Raw genomic sequence first — 14,977 nt, forward strand, 5'->3', positions numbered from 1 at the left:
CCCACAATTTCCTCCAGCTCTCCTGCTCCTCCCTCCTCACCTCCTCCACCCGGCAGCTCCCCCTGCCCCGCCCTCCCCTCCTCCTCCCGCGCCCCCAACCTCACTGGGAGCTGGGGACTTCGCCAAGACGTTTGCTAACAGTGGGCATGGGGCTTCGCAGGTGACTCTGGAACAATGAAACGGGGACCTCTAGCATGGGGCGTGTGTTCGTGTGTGCCGTGTGTTCATGTGTGTGTGTGCGTGTGTTCGGGTGTGGGTGCGTTCATGTGTGCCATGCATTCATATGTGCCGTGCGTTCAGGTGTGGGTGTGCGTGCGCGTGCACGTGCACGTGCGTATTTCCTTCCCCAGGTCAGGAGCGTGAACGCTGCCCCAGTTTCTGCAGAGAGAGGGAGGGGACCCTCACCAGGGAAGAGGACAAGGACAGGACTTCTGCCTACCAGCTGTCAGGGGTCCCCCAGGAGGGGGGGGGTCCGGCACTGAGATGCGGAGGTTGGCGTTGGAGCTTGGGGAGCAGGGGGCCCTCAGGCCTCCACCTGCAGGGAGGTGGGCAGGCGGCTGTGGGGCCGGGCCCCGGGCCTGACGGCGGAGCCTCCAGTGGGGTTTTTGACTCCCCGTGGCCCTGGGCGGCCTCTCTGGGCACCTCGCACTCTAACAGTGGCTTCGCCTTCCGGGTCAGCGTCCAAATTCACTCTCCGATGGGCTGGCTGCAGGCCCACAGCCCGCCCCGGCCGCCCAGGGGGAGGCGTCGGGAGTCGTCGTGGCTGAGTGGGCAGTCCCAGCACGCACTCTGGCAGGAGCGCCCGGACGGCTCCCGGGGCAGGTGGACAGGAGATGCCAGGCGTGCGGGTCGGCGTGAAGGGGGTGGCGGGAGCTCACACAGGGTCCTCCCCGCGCGGGGAGAAGAGGAGTCATGAGCATCCGACTGTCCACGCCTGTGTGAGGTCCTGCCACACCGCAGGGCTGCTCACGCTCGGCACCTGTCCTGACAGGTGAGGGCGCTCTGTCGCCTGGGGCACCTCGGAAGGCCAGAGAGCGCCTCACCTGCTCAGAGGGGCTGCCGCAGGCCGGCCCTCGGGGCGCATCTGCATGGGGGTGGGGAGCCTTTTTCCTGCCCAGGGCCATGTGGGTATTTGTAGTCATCCTCGGGCCACACAGAATTACCCACGGAAACACCAGCCTGCTGGATTCGGTCACACATTTCATTAACGCCCCCCTAATGCCCTGGCAGGGCCAGGCCAAAGAATTCTCAGGGCTCCTATGACCCTTGGGCCGGCCGTTCCCCAGTCCAGCCCCTGCCCCCCGACACCATAAGGGACCCCAGTCCCTCCTCTGAGGCTGAGGGACTTCGGTCCAGGCTGCGTGTATGCCCCACATCGCCGGTTCCCACAACACCCCAATTTCAGGGGTGGGCAGAGAGTCCACGCCGACAAGCTCCTGGGGGCCAGTGTCTGGGCCGCCCCCCCTCCCCCCCGGAGTCTAACCAGCCTTCTCTCTCTCTCTCTCTCTCTCTCTCTCTCTCCCTCCCTCCCTCCCTCCACAGGGCAGCCAGGACGCCACGGCTCCGCCTGAAGCGATGGCCCAGCCCTACCCCCCCGCCCAGTACCCGCCTCCGCCACAGAACGGCATCCCCGCCGAGTACGCCCCGCCCCCGCCGCACCCCACACAGGACTACTCGGGCCAGACCCCGGTCCCCCCGGAGCACGGCCTGACCCTGTACACACCAGCACAGACCCACCCCGAGCAGCCGGGCACCGAGGCCAGCACACAGCCCATGGCGGGGGCCCCGACAGTGCCGGTAAGGGGCCCCCGAGACCAAGCTTCAGGGAGCGTGGCCAGGCTGTGGGTGGAGGGGCAGGAGACTTCGTGGGGGTCCCAGCCTCGCAGCTCTTGGTCCTCACACGAAGCATCTCTCCGATGGCCCCTGCTGAGCCAGGCCCGGCAGGCCCTCGCCTCGCCTGGGAGAGGGAGCGTGTCCCGGCTGCCAGTGACCGTGAATGGGAAGCTAGGGACTCAGGCGGCCTGGGCTCGCCTGGTGTTGCGGGGTGAGTGGGGGGGCTGGCGGCGGGAGAGGAGCCCAGGGCCTCAGCGCTGTCTCGGTGGCGGGCACTCCTCTCATTTCTAATCACTTGTAATCTACCTGCTTGGCTGCCCTCCAATCAGATAGCTTCAATTATGTGGTTGTAATGCAGCCGGAGGAGAAAGGGCTGAGCCCTGCACTTCCGATGTGAGCGTGTGGTGAGGGCCGAGCCCCGCCCCCCTCCCGAGACCAGGACCCCAGCCTGCCCCCGGCCCCACCTTCCTGAGACCCCCTGAGACCCCAGCCTGCCCCCCGGCCACCCTCCTAAGACCACCCCTGAGACCCCAGCCTGCCTGGCCCGTCTTGCACTCCCCCTGGTCTCCAGCCCCCCCCCCCCCCCCCCGCTGTGCTGGGGCTATGGGGCCTCCCAACCTCCCTGCTGGCTCCACCCCAGCACTAGCTGCCCGGGCTGGGCAAGGGGCCAGCAGCTCCGAGCTGCCCAGGAGTAGCTCTGCCCTGGCGGCTCCGATGGGTGCCCCCTCCACATGCCCTCAGCCCTCCCCCTGACCCAGTCTGGCTCCCAAGGTGCTGCGTGGATCCAAATATGACCTGTCCTCCCCTGGCGGACAGCACCGTCAAGCTCTGTGGGGGGAGAGCCCACCCCGCCACCCCCGGGCTGGACTGCACCCTCGTCTGGGGCCCAGCCAGGGCCCTTCCTCCCGCTTGGAGCGTTGCCCAGCGGAGCCGCTGGAAGCCATCAACTCGGCACCCCGCATCCCTGGTGCGGAGTCTCGTAGACGCCCAGGGTTCCTGCCGCAGAAGAAGGCCGGCCCTCGGGCCGCAGACCCGGGCGCCACCCACGCTTCCCGCTGCTCCTGCTCCTGACGCCGCAGCCCCACGACCCGCGCTCTGAAGAGGTGCGCAGAGCAGGGGGCTCGCCGGGAGCACGTTGCCGGCCGCTGGCCTCTTTCTGACGGACTGTGGTGGACGGGGCGCCTGGTCAGGCCTCATGACCCCCTCACAGACGGATGGGGAGCCCGGATCCGCCCGGGAAGTGGACACGGTGGGAGACAAGAGGATCGGAGCGCAGCTGGCGGCCGATGCCCGAGGCCTGTGCGGCAGAAAGAGCCCGGCCTCCTCGGCACCGGGGCCCGGACGCGGCCTGACCGGACACGGCAAGCCTGCCTTCGCGGGCGGGTATGTGTGGGCACCTACCCACACATGTGCCGGCACCGAGCGTGCTGGGCGCAGAAGCAGTGACCGGCCCTGCCCCGCGATGACCGTCGGGTTCACCAGCCACGGACATGAAAGTCGAAGGGGCCAGCCGTGGCCTCTGGCTGCGAGAGTCCGTGCCCTGGGGGACCCCGGAGTCCCCGGGGGGAGGCCCCACCGAGGGGAGAAGCTCGCTGCGCCAGCTGAGCGGCTCCCCGGGAACCCGCCCGGCCTGCAGGATACAGCCACCCTCTTTCCTCCGGCCGGGGCTCCAGGTCCTGCGAGGGGCCAGGCTCTGCGGGTGTTCGCCTGGGGACCAGGAGGACAGGCCGTTCCTCCCCAGGCCCCGGCCGAATGAGTAGTGCGGGGGACGTCGCTGGACAGCCGGTGACCCAGAGCTGCTGGAGGCCTCGGCCACCGCCTCGGGCGCAGCGGGAGCCAGGACCACACCCCGTCTTGCTCACTCCAGGAGCCGACTTCTCCCCCTAGAGGCTGCCCACCGCCACCTGAAGGCTGGGCGCCTGCGCACTGGTCAGCCGTCCCAGTCCCGGTCCCCTCTGAGGCCCTTCAGCTCAGCGAGCCTCTGTGCTTGGATTGGGGGGCCCGGGCGCAGGCTGCACGAGCCCCGCTTTTGTCCAGACCCACCTCTCCCGTGTGTGGATCCCTCGTCATCTTCGTGCTTTTGGCCAAGGCAGCGGGGGGCACGGAGCGTGCGTGCGGCCAAGCCCACAGTGGACACACAGCTCTGCCCCAGGGGGGCTGCCCAGGACCCCAGAACAGGTCCTCGTGCACGGACGGCTGGAGGCCACCCTCGGAACACGCCCCTCCGAGGCCGACGGGCCGCCCCGCGGGGTGAGCCACATCGGGCACCCGGCTGGCGGCCATCACACAAGTACAGAGGTTTTGAAGGAGCGGTGAGGGCACGGGGGGGGCTTTGCAAGACCCGCTCCGTCCTGTCACACGTCGGCGAGCCTCGCTCATGGCAGCACTGGGCACAGGTCCGCATCTGCTGCCCGAGGCCCCTGGGCCCACGGCCCCTGCCCAGCACCTTCTTGGCCCCCGCCTGCCCCCCGTGCTGGCCTTGGGGAGGCCCAGGCGGAGGGGGCTGCAGACTCCTGGGAGGGTGGCCGCCTCTGTGCTCCTGGCCTCGGAGGGTGAGAGGGGTGAAGGCGGCTGACACGGAGATGAGGGCGCAGAAGCCAAGCCCCTGGGACCAGCGGCGGAGGCAGGGGTGTGGCTGGTGTGGTTCCGTGCCCCCTGCGTGTGGGCGCCGAAGCAGAGTGTTCTAAGGGGGAGAGCCTGGGCCGCGGTGATAAACGGTGGGCCGGCCTCGCCTCCCCGCGGGCAGCCAGTGTGCCGTGACCGCCGGGGCTGCTCAGCACATCGCACGCGGAGCCCATTTATCTGCCTGCGCGCAGCTGCGCGGGGCCGGGGCGCCTTCCTTCCTGGTGTCCTGGCCCTTCCCGTGCCTGTCCCCACGCCCCCCCTTCCCCACCTCGCCCTCTGCTGCTCCCCTGGGGGCTCGGGGGGACCTGGATCTTGGTGACACGGTGGCCTCCGCCTCCTGTGGTCCTTCCCACGCTCCCCACCCAGGGCTCCCGGCTCCAGCCCGGCCTGTGGCCAAGTGAACCTCTGCCCTCTGCTGGCTGAGGTCAGCACTGCATTCCCTCCAGGCCACAAGCGAGGCCACAGCCACGGGTTGGAACAAATTCCCTGAGGGCTGGGGCACCTGCCTGCTGCTTGCGCTCTCTCCAGGCAGGAGGCCCAGGGTGGCTTTGCTGGAGGCAGGGGTCCGGGAAGCCGACCCGCGACAAGGATGCATCTGAGTAGTGCACTGGGGCGACCCCAAAATAATATGGGGGGTGGGGGAGCGGACAGGCACGAATCGAGACAAGAAAGGGTAGGAGGCAATAGCGGTTATGTTCTCATCTCGTTATCCCCTCGGTGCTGAGCTCACCCCCACTGAGGGGTGTGGGGACGGAGGAGCCCCGTGGCCTCTGTCCACCGTCCTGTCTGTCACCACTAAGCACGGCTGCTGGACGGTGACGCCCCCACTTGCCTTACCCGTGGGCAGAGCCAGGAGGGCGAGTATCCGGCGGCCATTGGCGGTTCTGGCATGTCCCTGTGGGTGGCACACAGGGGGCCTCGGGCCCTGGCGTCCCGGTCCCAGTGAGCTGGCCGGGCACCTCAGTCAGCGGCCACTCATCACCCAGCAGCGTTGACGGAGCACCCTCTGTGCCTTTGGCACTGGCGAGTCTGCAGGGAGGGACCCGGCTAAAGGCCGGCCTGGTGGTGAGCTGGCGCCCGTCCCTGGAGAAGTCCCCCAGGCGGGGCCTCGCCCCCTTGGCTAGCGCCTGCTCCCACCAGACACCGCGATGCCTCATCCCAGCGCCGTCCTCGTGGGGAGCTGGGGGGGGAGGGGGGCCTTAGCGGCCGCGTTGCTTCCTGAGGCCGGGCCTTCGGGCCCCGCTGCTGAAACAGTGTATGAGTCCGAAGTGCGGACCAGCTACACGGGACGGAACTGGTCACGGTGCATGGCCCCCAAAGTACTGAGAGGCAGTGCCCAGGTGCCCGGGGGGGGGGGGATGTGTGTGCCCGGATGCGGGCTCGGAAATGCACTTTGTCATCAGGCCTTGAATGGTCCCATCGGGAAAGGGCACACGTGGGACCCTGAGGCCCGATGGTCCCTGGAGCTGAGGGACCACGGTCAGGCCTGGGCCAAGTGGAGAGGGGACCCCCTCGCGCTGGGCCGTGTCCTGTGAGCGTCTCGGCCGTTTCCCTGGCGGATCCCAGCCCCGGGAGGAAGGGTCCGAGGGGCTGGGAAGGACTTGGTCTCTGAGCTCCCCCTGCCCCCCATGGGATGGAGCTGGAGAGGCCCTCACCCCCCGTCCTCTCCCCACAGCAGACAGACGAGGCGGCACAGACGGACAGCCAGCCGCTCCACCCCTCCGACCCCACAGAGAAACAGCTCCCCAAGCGGCTCCACGTCTCCAACATCCCCTTCCGGTTCAGGGACCCCGACCTGCGGCAAATGTTCGGGGTGAGTGTGTGCGGCCCCATTCTTTGCCCCCCGCCGCCTCCTCCTGGTCCAGCCAGTCCCGACCCGAGCCTGTGGGAGGGAGGAACGGACGGACGGACGGACAGACAGGCGAGGGAGGCCCACCACCTCTTCCTCCTGGTCCAGCCAGTCCCGACCCGAGCCTATGGGAGGGAGGGAGAGACGGACGGACGGACGGACAGACGAGGGAGGCCCACCACCTCCTCCTCCTGGTCCAGCCAGTCCCGACCTGAGCCTGTGGGAGGGAGGGAGGGAGGAACGGACGGACGGACGGACGGGCGAGGGAGGCCCACCATCTCTTCCTCCTGCCCTCCGGCTTCCTGGGTCCCCTCCAGGCCCAGGCCACCCAGCAGGCAGCAAAGCTGCTGCACGGGCTCCAGGCACGGGCTCCAGGACCGTCTCCTCAGAGGGCGCCCTGCCCCACCGGCAGGCGCCTGCTCCCTCCGCTGGGTGCGGGGGCCGGGCACTGGCCTCTCTGGGCTGCGTCCTCCGGGCTCCGGGGATGGGCTATGGGACGAGGCACAGTCCACGGGAAGCAAGCGCCGGACCGTGTCCTTCCGGGGCTGTCCCCGAGGTCGTGCCATGGGGCCCAGCCAGCCGCAGGGAGCCCCGCGGTCACTTCATTTGCCACTTGCCTGGGCCCCGGGGGGTGTAGGACTTGGAGTTGTCAGATGAGGATCTGCCCTCCCCCCAACACCCACCGCTTCTGGCCCTGGAGCCGAGCAGCTGCCAAACCCCCTGGGCCTGGGCCCCACGTAAAGCAGCTGCGTAGAGTCTCGGGGCCCCGGGCCCCAGGCTGCCCTTAGCTCGCCGGCCCTGGAGGACCTGCATGCTGCCCGCCAGCTCTCACTCGGCCCCTGCTCAGGGCGGCACCTCCCTCTCTGTGGCAGCCTTGGGGTTGCCTTGTGACCCATGACACCACCTCCGGGATGTTTTGGGGTGAAAGGGAGCCCCATCATTTTACACACTGAGGCCTCGGGACCTCACTGTCATTGGGGGGGGACTGGTCACAGCTTGATGGTCTCACGTGCCAGCGAGCAGGCAGGAAGGGGAAGGCAGAGTCAGGTCCCTGGCCAGTGTGTCCCGGTCGGGCAGAGGGGCCTGGGGTCCAGTCACCACGGTGCCCCCAGGCCGGTCCTCCCAGCACGGCCAGCAGCCACACAGGCCCCGCCGTGGTGCCTTCTTTCCCAGCCCTTCCTGTGGGGAAGGGCCTTCCCATAGTCCTTTACCCATTAGTGTGAATTAGGGGGGCGGCCAGCAGCTTGTGGCAGAGCAGGGAGGGACACGGTGACGGTGACGCGGCGCACACCTGTCACCAAGCACAGACCCAGCTTGTGGACGGGCCTCGTCCTGGCTCCAGAAGAAGGCAGGGGGCATCCCTGTCCCCCAGCTACACAGAGGGAGGGGCCGGGCAGAGGGGCAGCGGTGAGGGTGTCCGGGGAGCAGGCTGCCCGCCAGCAGCCCTCACCCACCGTCTCCTGTCCCCCCCGACCCCCTCTCTGTCTCTGCAGCAATTCGGAAAAATTTTAGACGTGGAGATCATTTTTAACGAGCGGGGCTCCAAGGTGGGTGCCGCCCAGAGGCCGCCACCATTACAGCGCCGGCTGTAGGGCCGCCAGGCTAGCGTGTGACATGTGCGCCCCCTTCCTGGAGAGCTGCGCGCCCGCCCGAGGACCCCTGAGCGACACGGGTGCCTGTATGCCCTCCTCCACCCCCACCCCATGTCTGTGTTCTTGTCGTTGCCGCCGCTGCTGCCGCCTCCTTCTCTCTAAGCTGCCGGGACCTCTCTGTCCACACTGGGCCGCCCTGGGGCGGGGCCTGCCGGGGTCAGCCTGAGGCTGGGGGAGGGGGGCAGGAGACGAGGGAGGGTGCCCGGCAGAGATGAGCCCTGCTCCCCGCTATGGGGAGAGAAGACACTGCCCCCCCCCCCCCCAGACTTCTAGGGTGAAGGTGATAGGGCTGCCCCTCAGGTCCTGAAAGCCAGGCTTAGGGCGACAGGCCTGGACCCTGGCAGGACTGGACAGTGCCCCTGGCAGCCTTGGCCTGTCCCCTGGGAGAGCCCAGGTGGTACGCCCAGGCCAAGCCAAAGGCTGCCCCGCATGGGCTGCACCCCCCTGGCACCCCCTGCGCCCCGGCTGGTGGCACCAGGAAGTCGTCTGGGCTGCAGTCTCTCCTTCAACTCTGCCAACTCAACCCCCCTCTCTCCCCCTCTCTCCCCTCCCCTGCCCTGCCCCTCCCTCCTCTTCTTCCTTCTCATCCTGTGTCTCCCCGTGTCTGTCCTTCTCTGCTCACAGGGCTTTGGGTTTGTAACTTTTGAAACTAGCTCAGATGCTGACCGAGCCCGGGAGAAGCTGAATGGGACGATCGTAGAGGGACGGAAAATTGAGGTGCTCAGATAAGTGTGCTGTGGGGTGACACCCCACCCAGTTCTCTGCCACCCTGTGGAGCACCAGACCAGGGTCCCCCCCAACCCCCCAGAACAGGAAGTTGGGGGGAGGGCAGGGCCACACTGAGGCCAGAGCCCAGCCCATCTCTGTCCTGTGGGTCTAGACGTCAGGCTCCCCCAAGGTCCCCCCTCCTTTCATCTGTCTCTCCTTCCTGAACGAGAACCCCCACCTGGGGGGTCAGCCAGACCCTGGGAGGACCCCAGAAGTTGTGTGTGTGAGGCTTGGCAGCTCCAAGGACCACGGCCAGGCCAGTCTGCCCTCCAGCTGGAAAGGGACCATTGGTCCCCGACGCCCCTCACAGGGAGCAGCAGCTGCCTCCTGCCCCCCACCCCACATGCTGCCTGCCCTCACCCCACGGGGTCAGCAGCAAGTGGCCAGGGCCTAGATGGGGACCCAGCCCAGAGGAGCAGCAGGAAGAGGCAAGGTCCACCACAAAACCCAGTGGAGGGGGAGGGAGGGCTCAGCGACCAGCACGCAGCCCGTTGGAGAGGTCTGGGAGGAGGGTTCCAAGGACAGAGGAGTGGGGGCCCTGACTTGGCCAGGCTCTGGCCCAGCCCTTGGTGGCACCTGGGGCTGTGGCCCGAGGCCCCCCAGGGCTGACTCGGGGCCCCTTCCTGGGTTCCACGCCCAGCCTGCTCTCCGCTCCCTTCCCAAGGGGCCTTCTTCCTCCTCCTCCTCCTCCTCTTCCTGCTCCTGCCCCTTCCCACCCCGGTCAGTGACCGGGCCTAGAGGCCTGGAGAGGAGGACCACCCATGGCACTGCCTGCCCCTCCCTCGCGGGCCTTGCCTCCCATGGGCACATCAGAAAGCTCTGGCCAGGAGGGGTGGCCGCCGTGGTGCCCTCGGCCTCCTGGGGTGGAGACTGCCCGGGGGCAGGTCTGTTAGTGGCCCGAGAGGCTCTGACGAGAGGCCACCAGGCAGCGTCTCCCGTGACCTTGGGGCTTGGCTTGTGGAACAGCCATGTAAAGGTCAAGAGCCAGGTCCAGACCCAGTGCCTGAGCCAGGGCCAGGCCGGGCCAGGCAGCAGCCAGAGCTGGGGGGTGGCCAAGGCTCCCTGGAGGCGGCAGCACCGCAGAGAGGAGGGGGGGGAGGCCAGGCTGGCGGCAGCGGCTCCTGTGCCTCCGCCTGGTGCCCTGGGACAGGACCGGGGGCGGGGGGCGGGGGGCAGAAGCGCAGAGCAGGACTGGGGGGGCCCATGGCCCCACGGACGCTAATGTTCCCCTCTCCCCGCCTCTGAGCAGGTCAATAACGCCACAGCCCGAGTCATGACCAACAAGAAGACGTCGAACCACTACACCAACGGTAAGGCGCCCGGGGCCCGGGAGGTGTGGGGGCACCGCCGGCCCTGGAGGCTGACCTCCCTGGGTGCTCGGCGCCTCCATGTTCAGCTCGCCCTGTCGGGGGGGGGGGGCGGCACCCCCAGGCGTGCGTGGCACCCCGAGGCCACATGGACAGGCTTCACACAGTGGCTCAGCGGCCACTTCCCGGAGTTTCATTTCCAAGCTCTGAGGGCGGCCTGGCTGGAGGTGCTGTGCTGAGTGGGTGATGAAGGGCAGGCAACCGGGCCTTGGCAGTCCTGGGAGGCTGAGGCCGCCAGAGCGAGTCCTGCTGGCCCCGCCGGACCGTCTGCTGTGCACCTGGCCCCGAGCCGAGCGGGAGTGGCCGGTCCTCTTTGGAAACGAAGGGCTGATGCCCCGTGCCGGCTGCCGAGAGAAGTGAGAGAGTTCGCTGCGTAAAACAAGCGCGCCGCGTTTGGGCAGGTGCTGCCGTTAACACAAAACATGGGACCGCCCAGGTGGACCCCGGCCTCGGATCCGGGGCCCCTGACGGTGCACTGGGCCAGAGTCGGCAGGTGGAGGCGCCAGGGCAGCTGAGGCGCAGGCCGGCCTCTGAGAGGGCGGAGAAGAGCCACCGGCGGAGCCGGGGAGGCAGCTGGGGTCATTGCCTCTGGGACTCTGCTCCGTCCTGGACCCTCACCCGAGAGACCCAGTTCTTGGGCCTGGAGGTCTCCCCAGGAGACAGATGGTTCTTCCCTCCTCCCCGGAGGTGGATGGGCTCCTGGCCAGCAGCAGCGTTCAGACACAAAGTCTGCCGTCTGTGATGGGACCAGTGACGGCGGCCCACGGACAGTGCGGACAATGGCCCCAGAGGAGCAAGGCCACTGCCCAGAGTGGGCACGCTGTCTGAATGCCTGGGGCCAGAGCCCACTCAAAGCGGCTGGTCTCCTCCCGGAGGCCTCGGTTGTGCTGTGCCCCGGGTCCCTGGTGGGGGAGGGAGGCAGCCGGAGCAGCCAGCCCAGAACGGCTGGCTTGCAGGGAGGGAGAGGCTGGTGAGGATACGGCTGGGGGCCAGGGAGTGGCAGGAATGGGTTGGCACACACCAGCTCTGTGACACAAGGCTGCGGCACCTCTCAGCCTCCACTTGTCCATCTGTGAAATGGGAGGGTGGCCACCGACCTCAGTGGGGGGGGTTCTGAACAGCAGGATGCTGTAAAGTGCCTGGGAAGGGCCAGCTGTCCTGTCATTATTATTTGAAGCCAAAGGCCCTTCTGCCCCAGCACCTTGCACTGGCTGCTCTGGGGACAAACACAGGAGGACAGCGGGAGAGGACTCAGCACTGGGGAGAGGGGCCCTGGGAGCTCGTCCTGGGACACACACGCTGGGGCAGGAGGTGGGAGGAGGTTTGGGCAGAGGCCGGCCACCTTTCTCAGCCTCTGACCCTCCAGGAAGGCAGCCAGGTGCCCCAGGAGACAGCACCCCCAGGAAGGGGCTCTGTCGTGCCCCCCGACTCCCTCATCCCCACGGGGGCCTGCAGGCATTTACACACCGTGCTCCACCCTCCCTCCCTAATCCTGCTTCGGGGATCGCAGACCCCAGGGTGTGGGGCTGGTGTCCTTCCGGCAGGAGAGGCCCAGGGCATGCTGGGAGGGAGGGCCATCATTTAGGAAAACTCAAGGAGACCAGAGCCGCCTGGGTGGGGAGTGGTCCGGCCCCTGTGACTGGGGAGCAGTAAGAGCCTGCAGCTTTGGAAGAGGCAGGGGTGGGGATGGGGGTCCCACCTCCTGTACCCGCCCAGATTGCAGAGGGAGGGGCCACGCCCTTGGGGGGGGTGTCTCAGGTGCAGTGTGCGGAGGGGAGCGGAGGGGAGATGGTGATTGGATTCCTTGCTTCTGATCTAGGCTGGAAGCTCAACCCCGTGGTGGGCGCCGTCTATGGGCCTGAATTCTATGCAGGTAAAGAGCTGAAGCGGTGGAGGGGGCTGGTGGGGGGCGTGGCCGGGCGGGTGTGGCCAGGTGCGCGGGGGCGTGGTCTGGAGGGGCGTGGTCGGGGCCTGTGGGCCGGGCCGGGCATGGGGTGCCCTCACCCTATCTCGGCCTTCCCACTCACACTGCCCCTCTCCCGCCCGCTCTCCGCAGTGACGGGGTTCCCCTACCCCACCACGGGCACGGCCGTGGCCTACAGGGGCGCGCACCTGCGGGGCCGGGGCCGGGCCGTGTACAATACGTTCCGGGCTGCGCCGCCCCCGCCCCCCATCCCCGCGTATGGAGCGTGAGTACCTGGGAGCCCCGGGAGGGAGGCGTGGAGAAAGGCCCAGGGGTGTGGGGAGGGCGGCCTGGGGCAACCAGACGGGGTAGGCAGCCTATATGCGGGGGCTAGGGAACCCCCAGATCTTGGCACTGCAGCCACGTTGTGATGGGCAGTGACCCAGGCCCACCCCCCCACCCCCACCCCCCGGAGCCAAAGGTCACTGGCATGTAGGGGACACCTGGGGCCCCAGCAGATGTTTGCAGTGGGGTTCTGGCTGGCCCTGGAGGTCGGTGGGCCCTCTGAGCCCAGCTGCACCTTGTCCCTGGGGCCGAGCGCCCGGCTACGGGGGGGCAGCGGGGGGCGGGTAAGCAAGGTGGGCCGAGGCCCCTGGGTCTGTGGGAGAACGGAGCTGACGGCAAGGATGTTACTCTGTTGTTGTGCCAAACAGGGCGCTGGAGCAAACGCTTGTTAAAATGCCAGTCCCATGGGCAGGGCTGGCACCCTGCCCCCTCCCTCCGCAGCCTCCGGAGCCGGGCACCTCTCCAGCGTTCCCACCACTCTCTTGTCCGTTTGCTTCCAGGGTCGTGTATCAGGACGGCTTTTATGGTGCTGAGATTTATGTAAGTGCCGCCCCGGAGGGGGGGGCCCGGCCAGCTCCCCTCCAGGAGCCGTCAGCGACTTCAGTCCCTGCCCGCTCCCCCCCCCACCCCCGCCCTGCTAACCCGGCTCCTCTCCCCTGCCCCACACCCCTGCCCTTCTCCCCTTCTCAGAACCCAGGAGGGTGAGGGCACTGCACCCCTGGGACCGCACACAGCCACGCCGGGGTTACCCGTGCTGACGCTGGGAGTAGCAAGGCGTCTCCCAACAGCCCATGAGCCACCGCATGCCTCCCGTTGTGCAAGGTGTTGTGTCCCTAACCACACCGGGGTCCCTGAAGGAGCCGCAGGGGCAAGGCCTGAGAGACTAGGAGGCAGGGGCCCCTGGGCAGACCCCTGGGAGGGGCCTTCTCCCCACCTCGTGGGGCCGCACTCACCGTCCTCTGGCTCAGAGCCCCACCCCACACACAGACCTGGCCCAACACAACGCCCCTTTGTGCCAGGGCGTGCCCGGAGCTAATGTCCTCCGTCCTTCCCCGCTGCCAGGATGGCACCCAGAGCCAGCCGTGGGCTCCCCATGCCCCTCGGGCTCACTGGCCTGGTGGCAGGGGTGCTACAGCCTCACACTCAGCCTGACATGTAGTGGGCGCCCACCTGTGTGTGTGGAACGCAAGAAGGATGAGTGAATGAACGCATGACGCAGACGGACGCCCTCCTCCCCACCCCCGCACCGTGCGGTCCACGGGCCTCCCTTAGGCCCCCAGCCAGGTGCCCCCAGCCCCCACCGGCTAGCAGACAGGAGAGGTGGAAAGGCTGTGGCCGCCCCACTAAGCCCCTGTGACCTCCCCTCCCCTGTGCCCTGCAGGGAGGCTATGCCGCCTACAGATACGCCCAGCCGGCCGCCGCCGCGGCGGCAGCAGCAGCAGCAGCAGCCTACAGCGACAGGTACGCTGGGGACGGGGATCCCACAGACCAGAAGCCCCACCCATTGCTCAGGGGCCTGGGGATGGCTCCCCACGTGGGCGCAGGGTCTGGACAGAGGAGAGCAGGTCTGAATGGGCTTGGAGACCCCCAAACAGCTGCTGTCATCACTCCCTGCTTCACGGCGGGGAGGCGGGAGACCCCAGTTCTCAGGGAGCAGACAGCCCCTCCCCCAGCTCTGGAGGCCCCGCCCGCCTGCCCTCGGTCCAAGGTGCTTCCAGGCGAAGGCGGCTGTGGCCACAGCCTCTTGTGTGACAGGACCAGGTGGGGAGGGCTGTGACCCTGAGAGCAGTGGCCTCCGCCCAGGGGTTGGGGGGAGGGGGGGTGCTGTGCGTTCTGTGGTCAGATCCAGGGGTCCCCCACCGTGGCCCAGCTGGCACCGTTCCCTGTGGGCACTCAGCCCATTGGCCTCAGAGCCGCTTGGGAAAGGGCACATGCCCGCACTCTAAGGGGGCAGCTCTGGCCTGGGGACCGCCTGGTCCTCCCTCCCGGTGCGAGGCGGCACCCCGTCTCCAGGCCACACCTTCCTCGCAGCCTCTCGGCTCAGGTGTGTGTCAGGTGCACGGCAGGCCCCGCCCGGCCCCGGCCTCTGAGAAGCTGGCATTTCGCCCACGAAATGTACTGAGTGAAAGGAAGGTCGCAGAGGGGCACAGGCCACCTCCCTCCTGTGGCCAAGTCCCTGCCCCCCACATCCCCGGACCTTCCCATCTTTGAGCCCCTTCCCCGAACGTGGCCTCCTTCTTTCCAGGGGTCTTTCCTCCATGCGAGCGGTGAGGCCCCTTTTCTGGTCCCGGGGCACCTCACAGAGCAGGTCCCCCCACGTCGGCACAGGGGGGGCACCGAGAGGGTGGCCAGTGTGGACGGCCCCTCCTTCCAAGCAGGCAGGGGGACCATGGGGAGGGTGTGCCAGGGAGGGACCCCGCCGCCCGGGAGGTGCTCAGGAAATGTCTGGGAAGAGGTGGGGGTCAGTGCCCCCTCACCTGCCCCCCTCGCCCCACCCCTCCCCGTGCTGTCTCCCCAGTTACGGCCGAGTCTACACAGCTGCCGACCCCTACCACCACCCCATCGGCCCCACGGCCGCCTACAGCATCGGGACCATGGTAAGGAGGCTGGCGGGCCGGCCTGGGCGCGGCCGTGC

General features: G+C 68.4%; 1 protein-coding gene across 2 annotated transcripts in view; it reads left to right on the forward strand.

Annotated features, from left to right (window-relative positions):
* Positions 1-14,977, forward strand: part of RBFOX3 (RNA binding fox-1 homolog 3) — a 109,810-nt gene that overhangs the window by 91,830 nt on the left and 3,003 nt on the right. The window contains exons 2-11 of one of the 2 annotated variants that reach the window (XM_036342086.1): positions 1,543-1,797; positions 6,134-6,271; positions 7,801-7,854; positions 8,584-8,676; positions 9,977-10,037; positions 11,914-11,967; positions 12,151-12,283; positions 12,843-12,882; positions 13,724-13,803; positions 14,861-14,939. In XM_036342086.1, the coding sequence (XP_036197979.1) occupies positions 1,576-1,797; positions 6,134-6,271; positions 7,801-7,854; positions 8,584-8,676; positions 9,977-10,037; positions 11,914-11,967; positions 12,151-12,283; positions 12,843-12,882; positions 13,724-13,803; positions 14,861-14,939 (954 nt within the window). In that variant the 5' untranslated portion in view covers positions 1,543-1,575. Of the gene's footprint in view, positions 1-1,542; positions 1,798-6,133; positions 6,272-7,800; positions 7,855-8,583; positions 8,677-9,976; positions 10,038-11,913; positions 12,284-12,842; positions 12,883-13,723; positions 13,804-14,860; positions 14,940-14,977 lie in introns of both variants that reach the window. The other variant, XM_036342087.1, reaches the window with a different exon arrangement.

The sequence above is a fragment of the Myotis myotis genome, unplaced genomic scaffold (assembly GCF_014108235.1).
Source record: "Myotis myotis isolate mMyoMyo1 unplaced genomic scaffold, mMyoMyo1.p scaffold_m19_p_17, whole genome shotgun sequence".
In the NCBI taxonomy this organism is placed as follows: Eukaryota; Metazoa; Chordata; class Mammalia; order Chiroptera; family Vespertilionidae; genus Myotis; species Myotis myotis.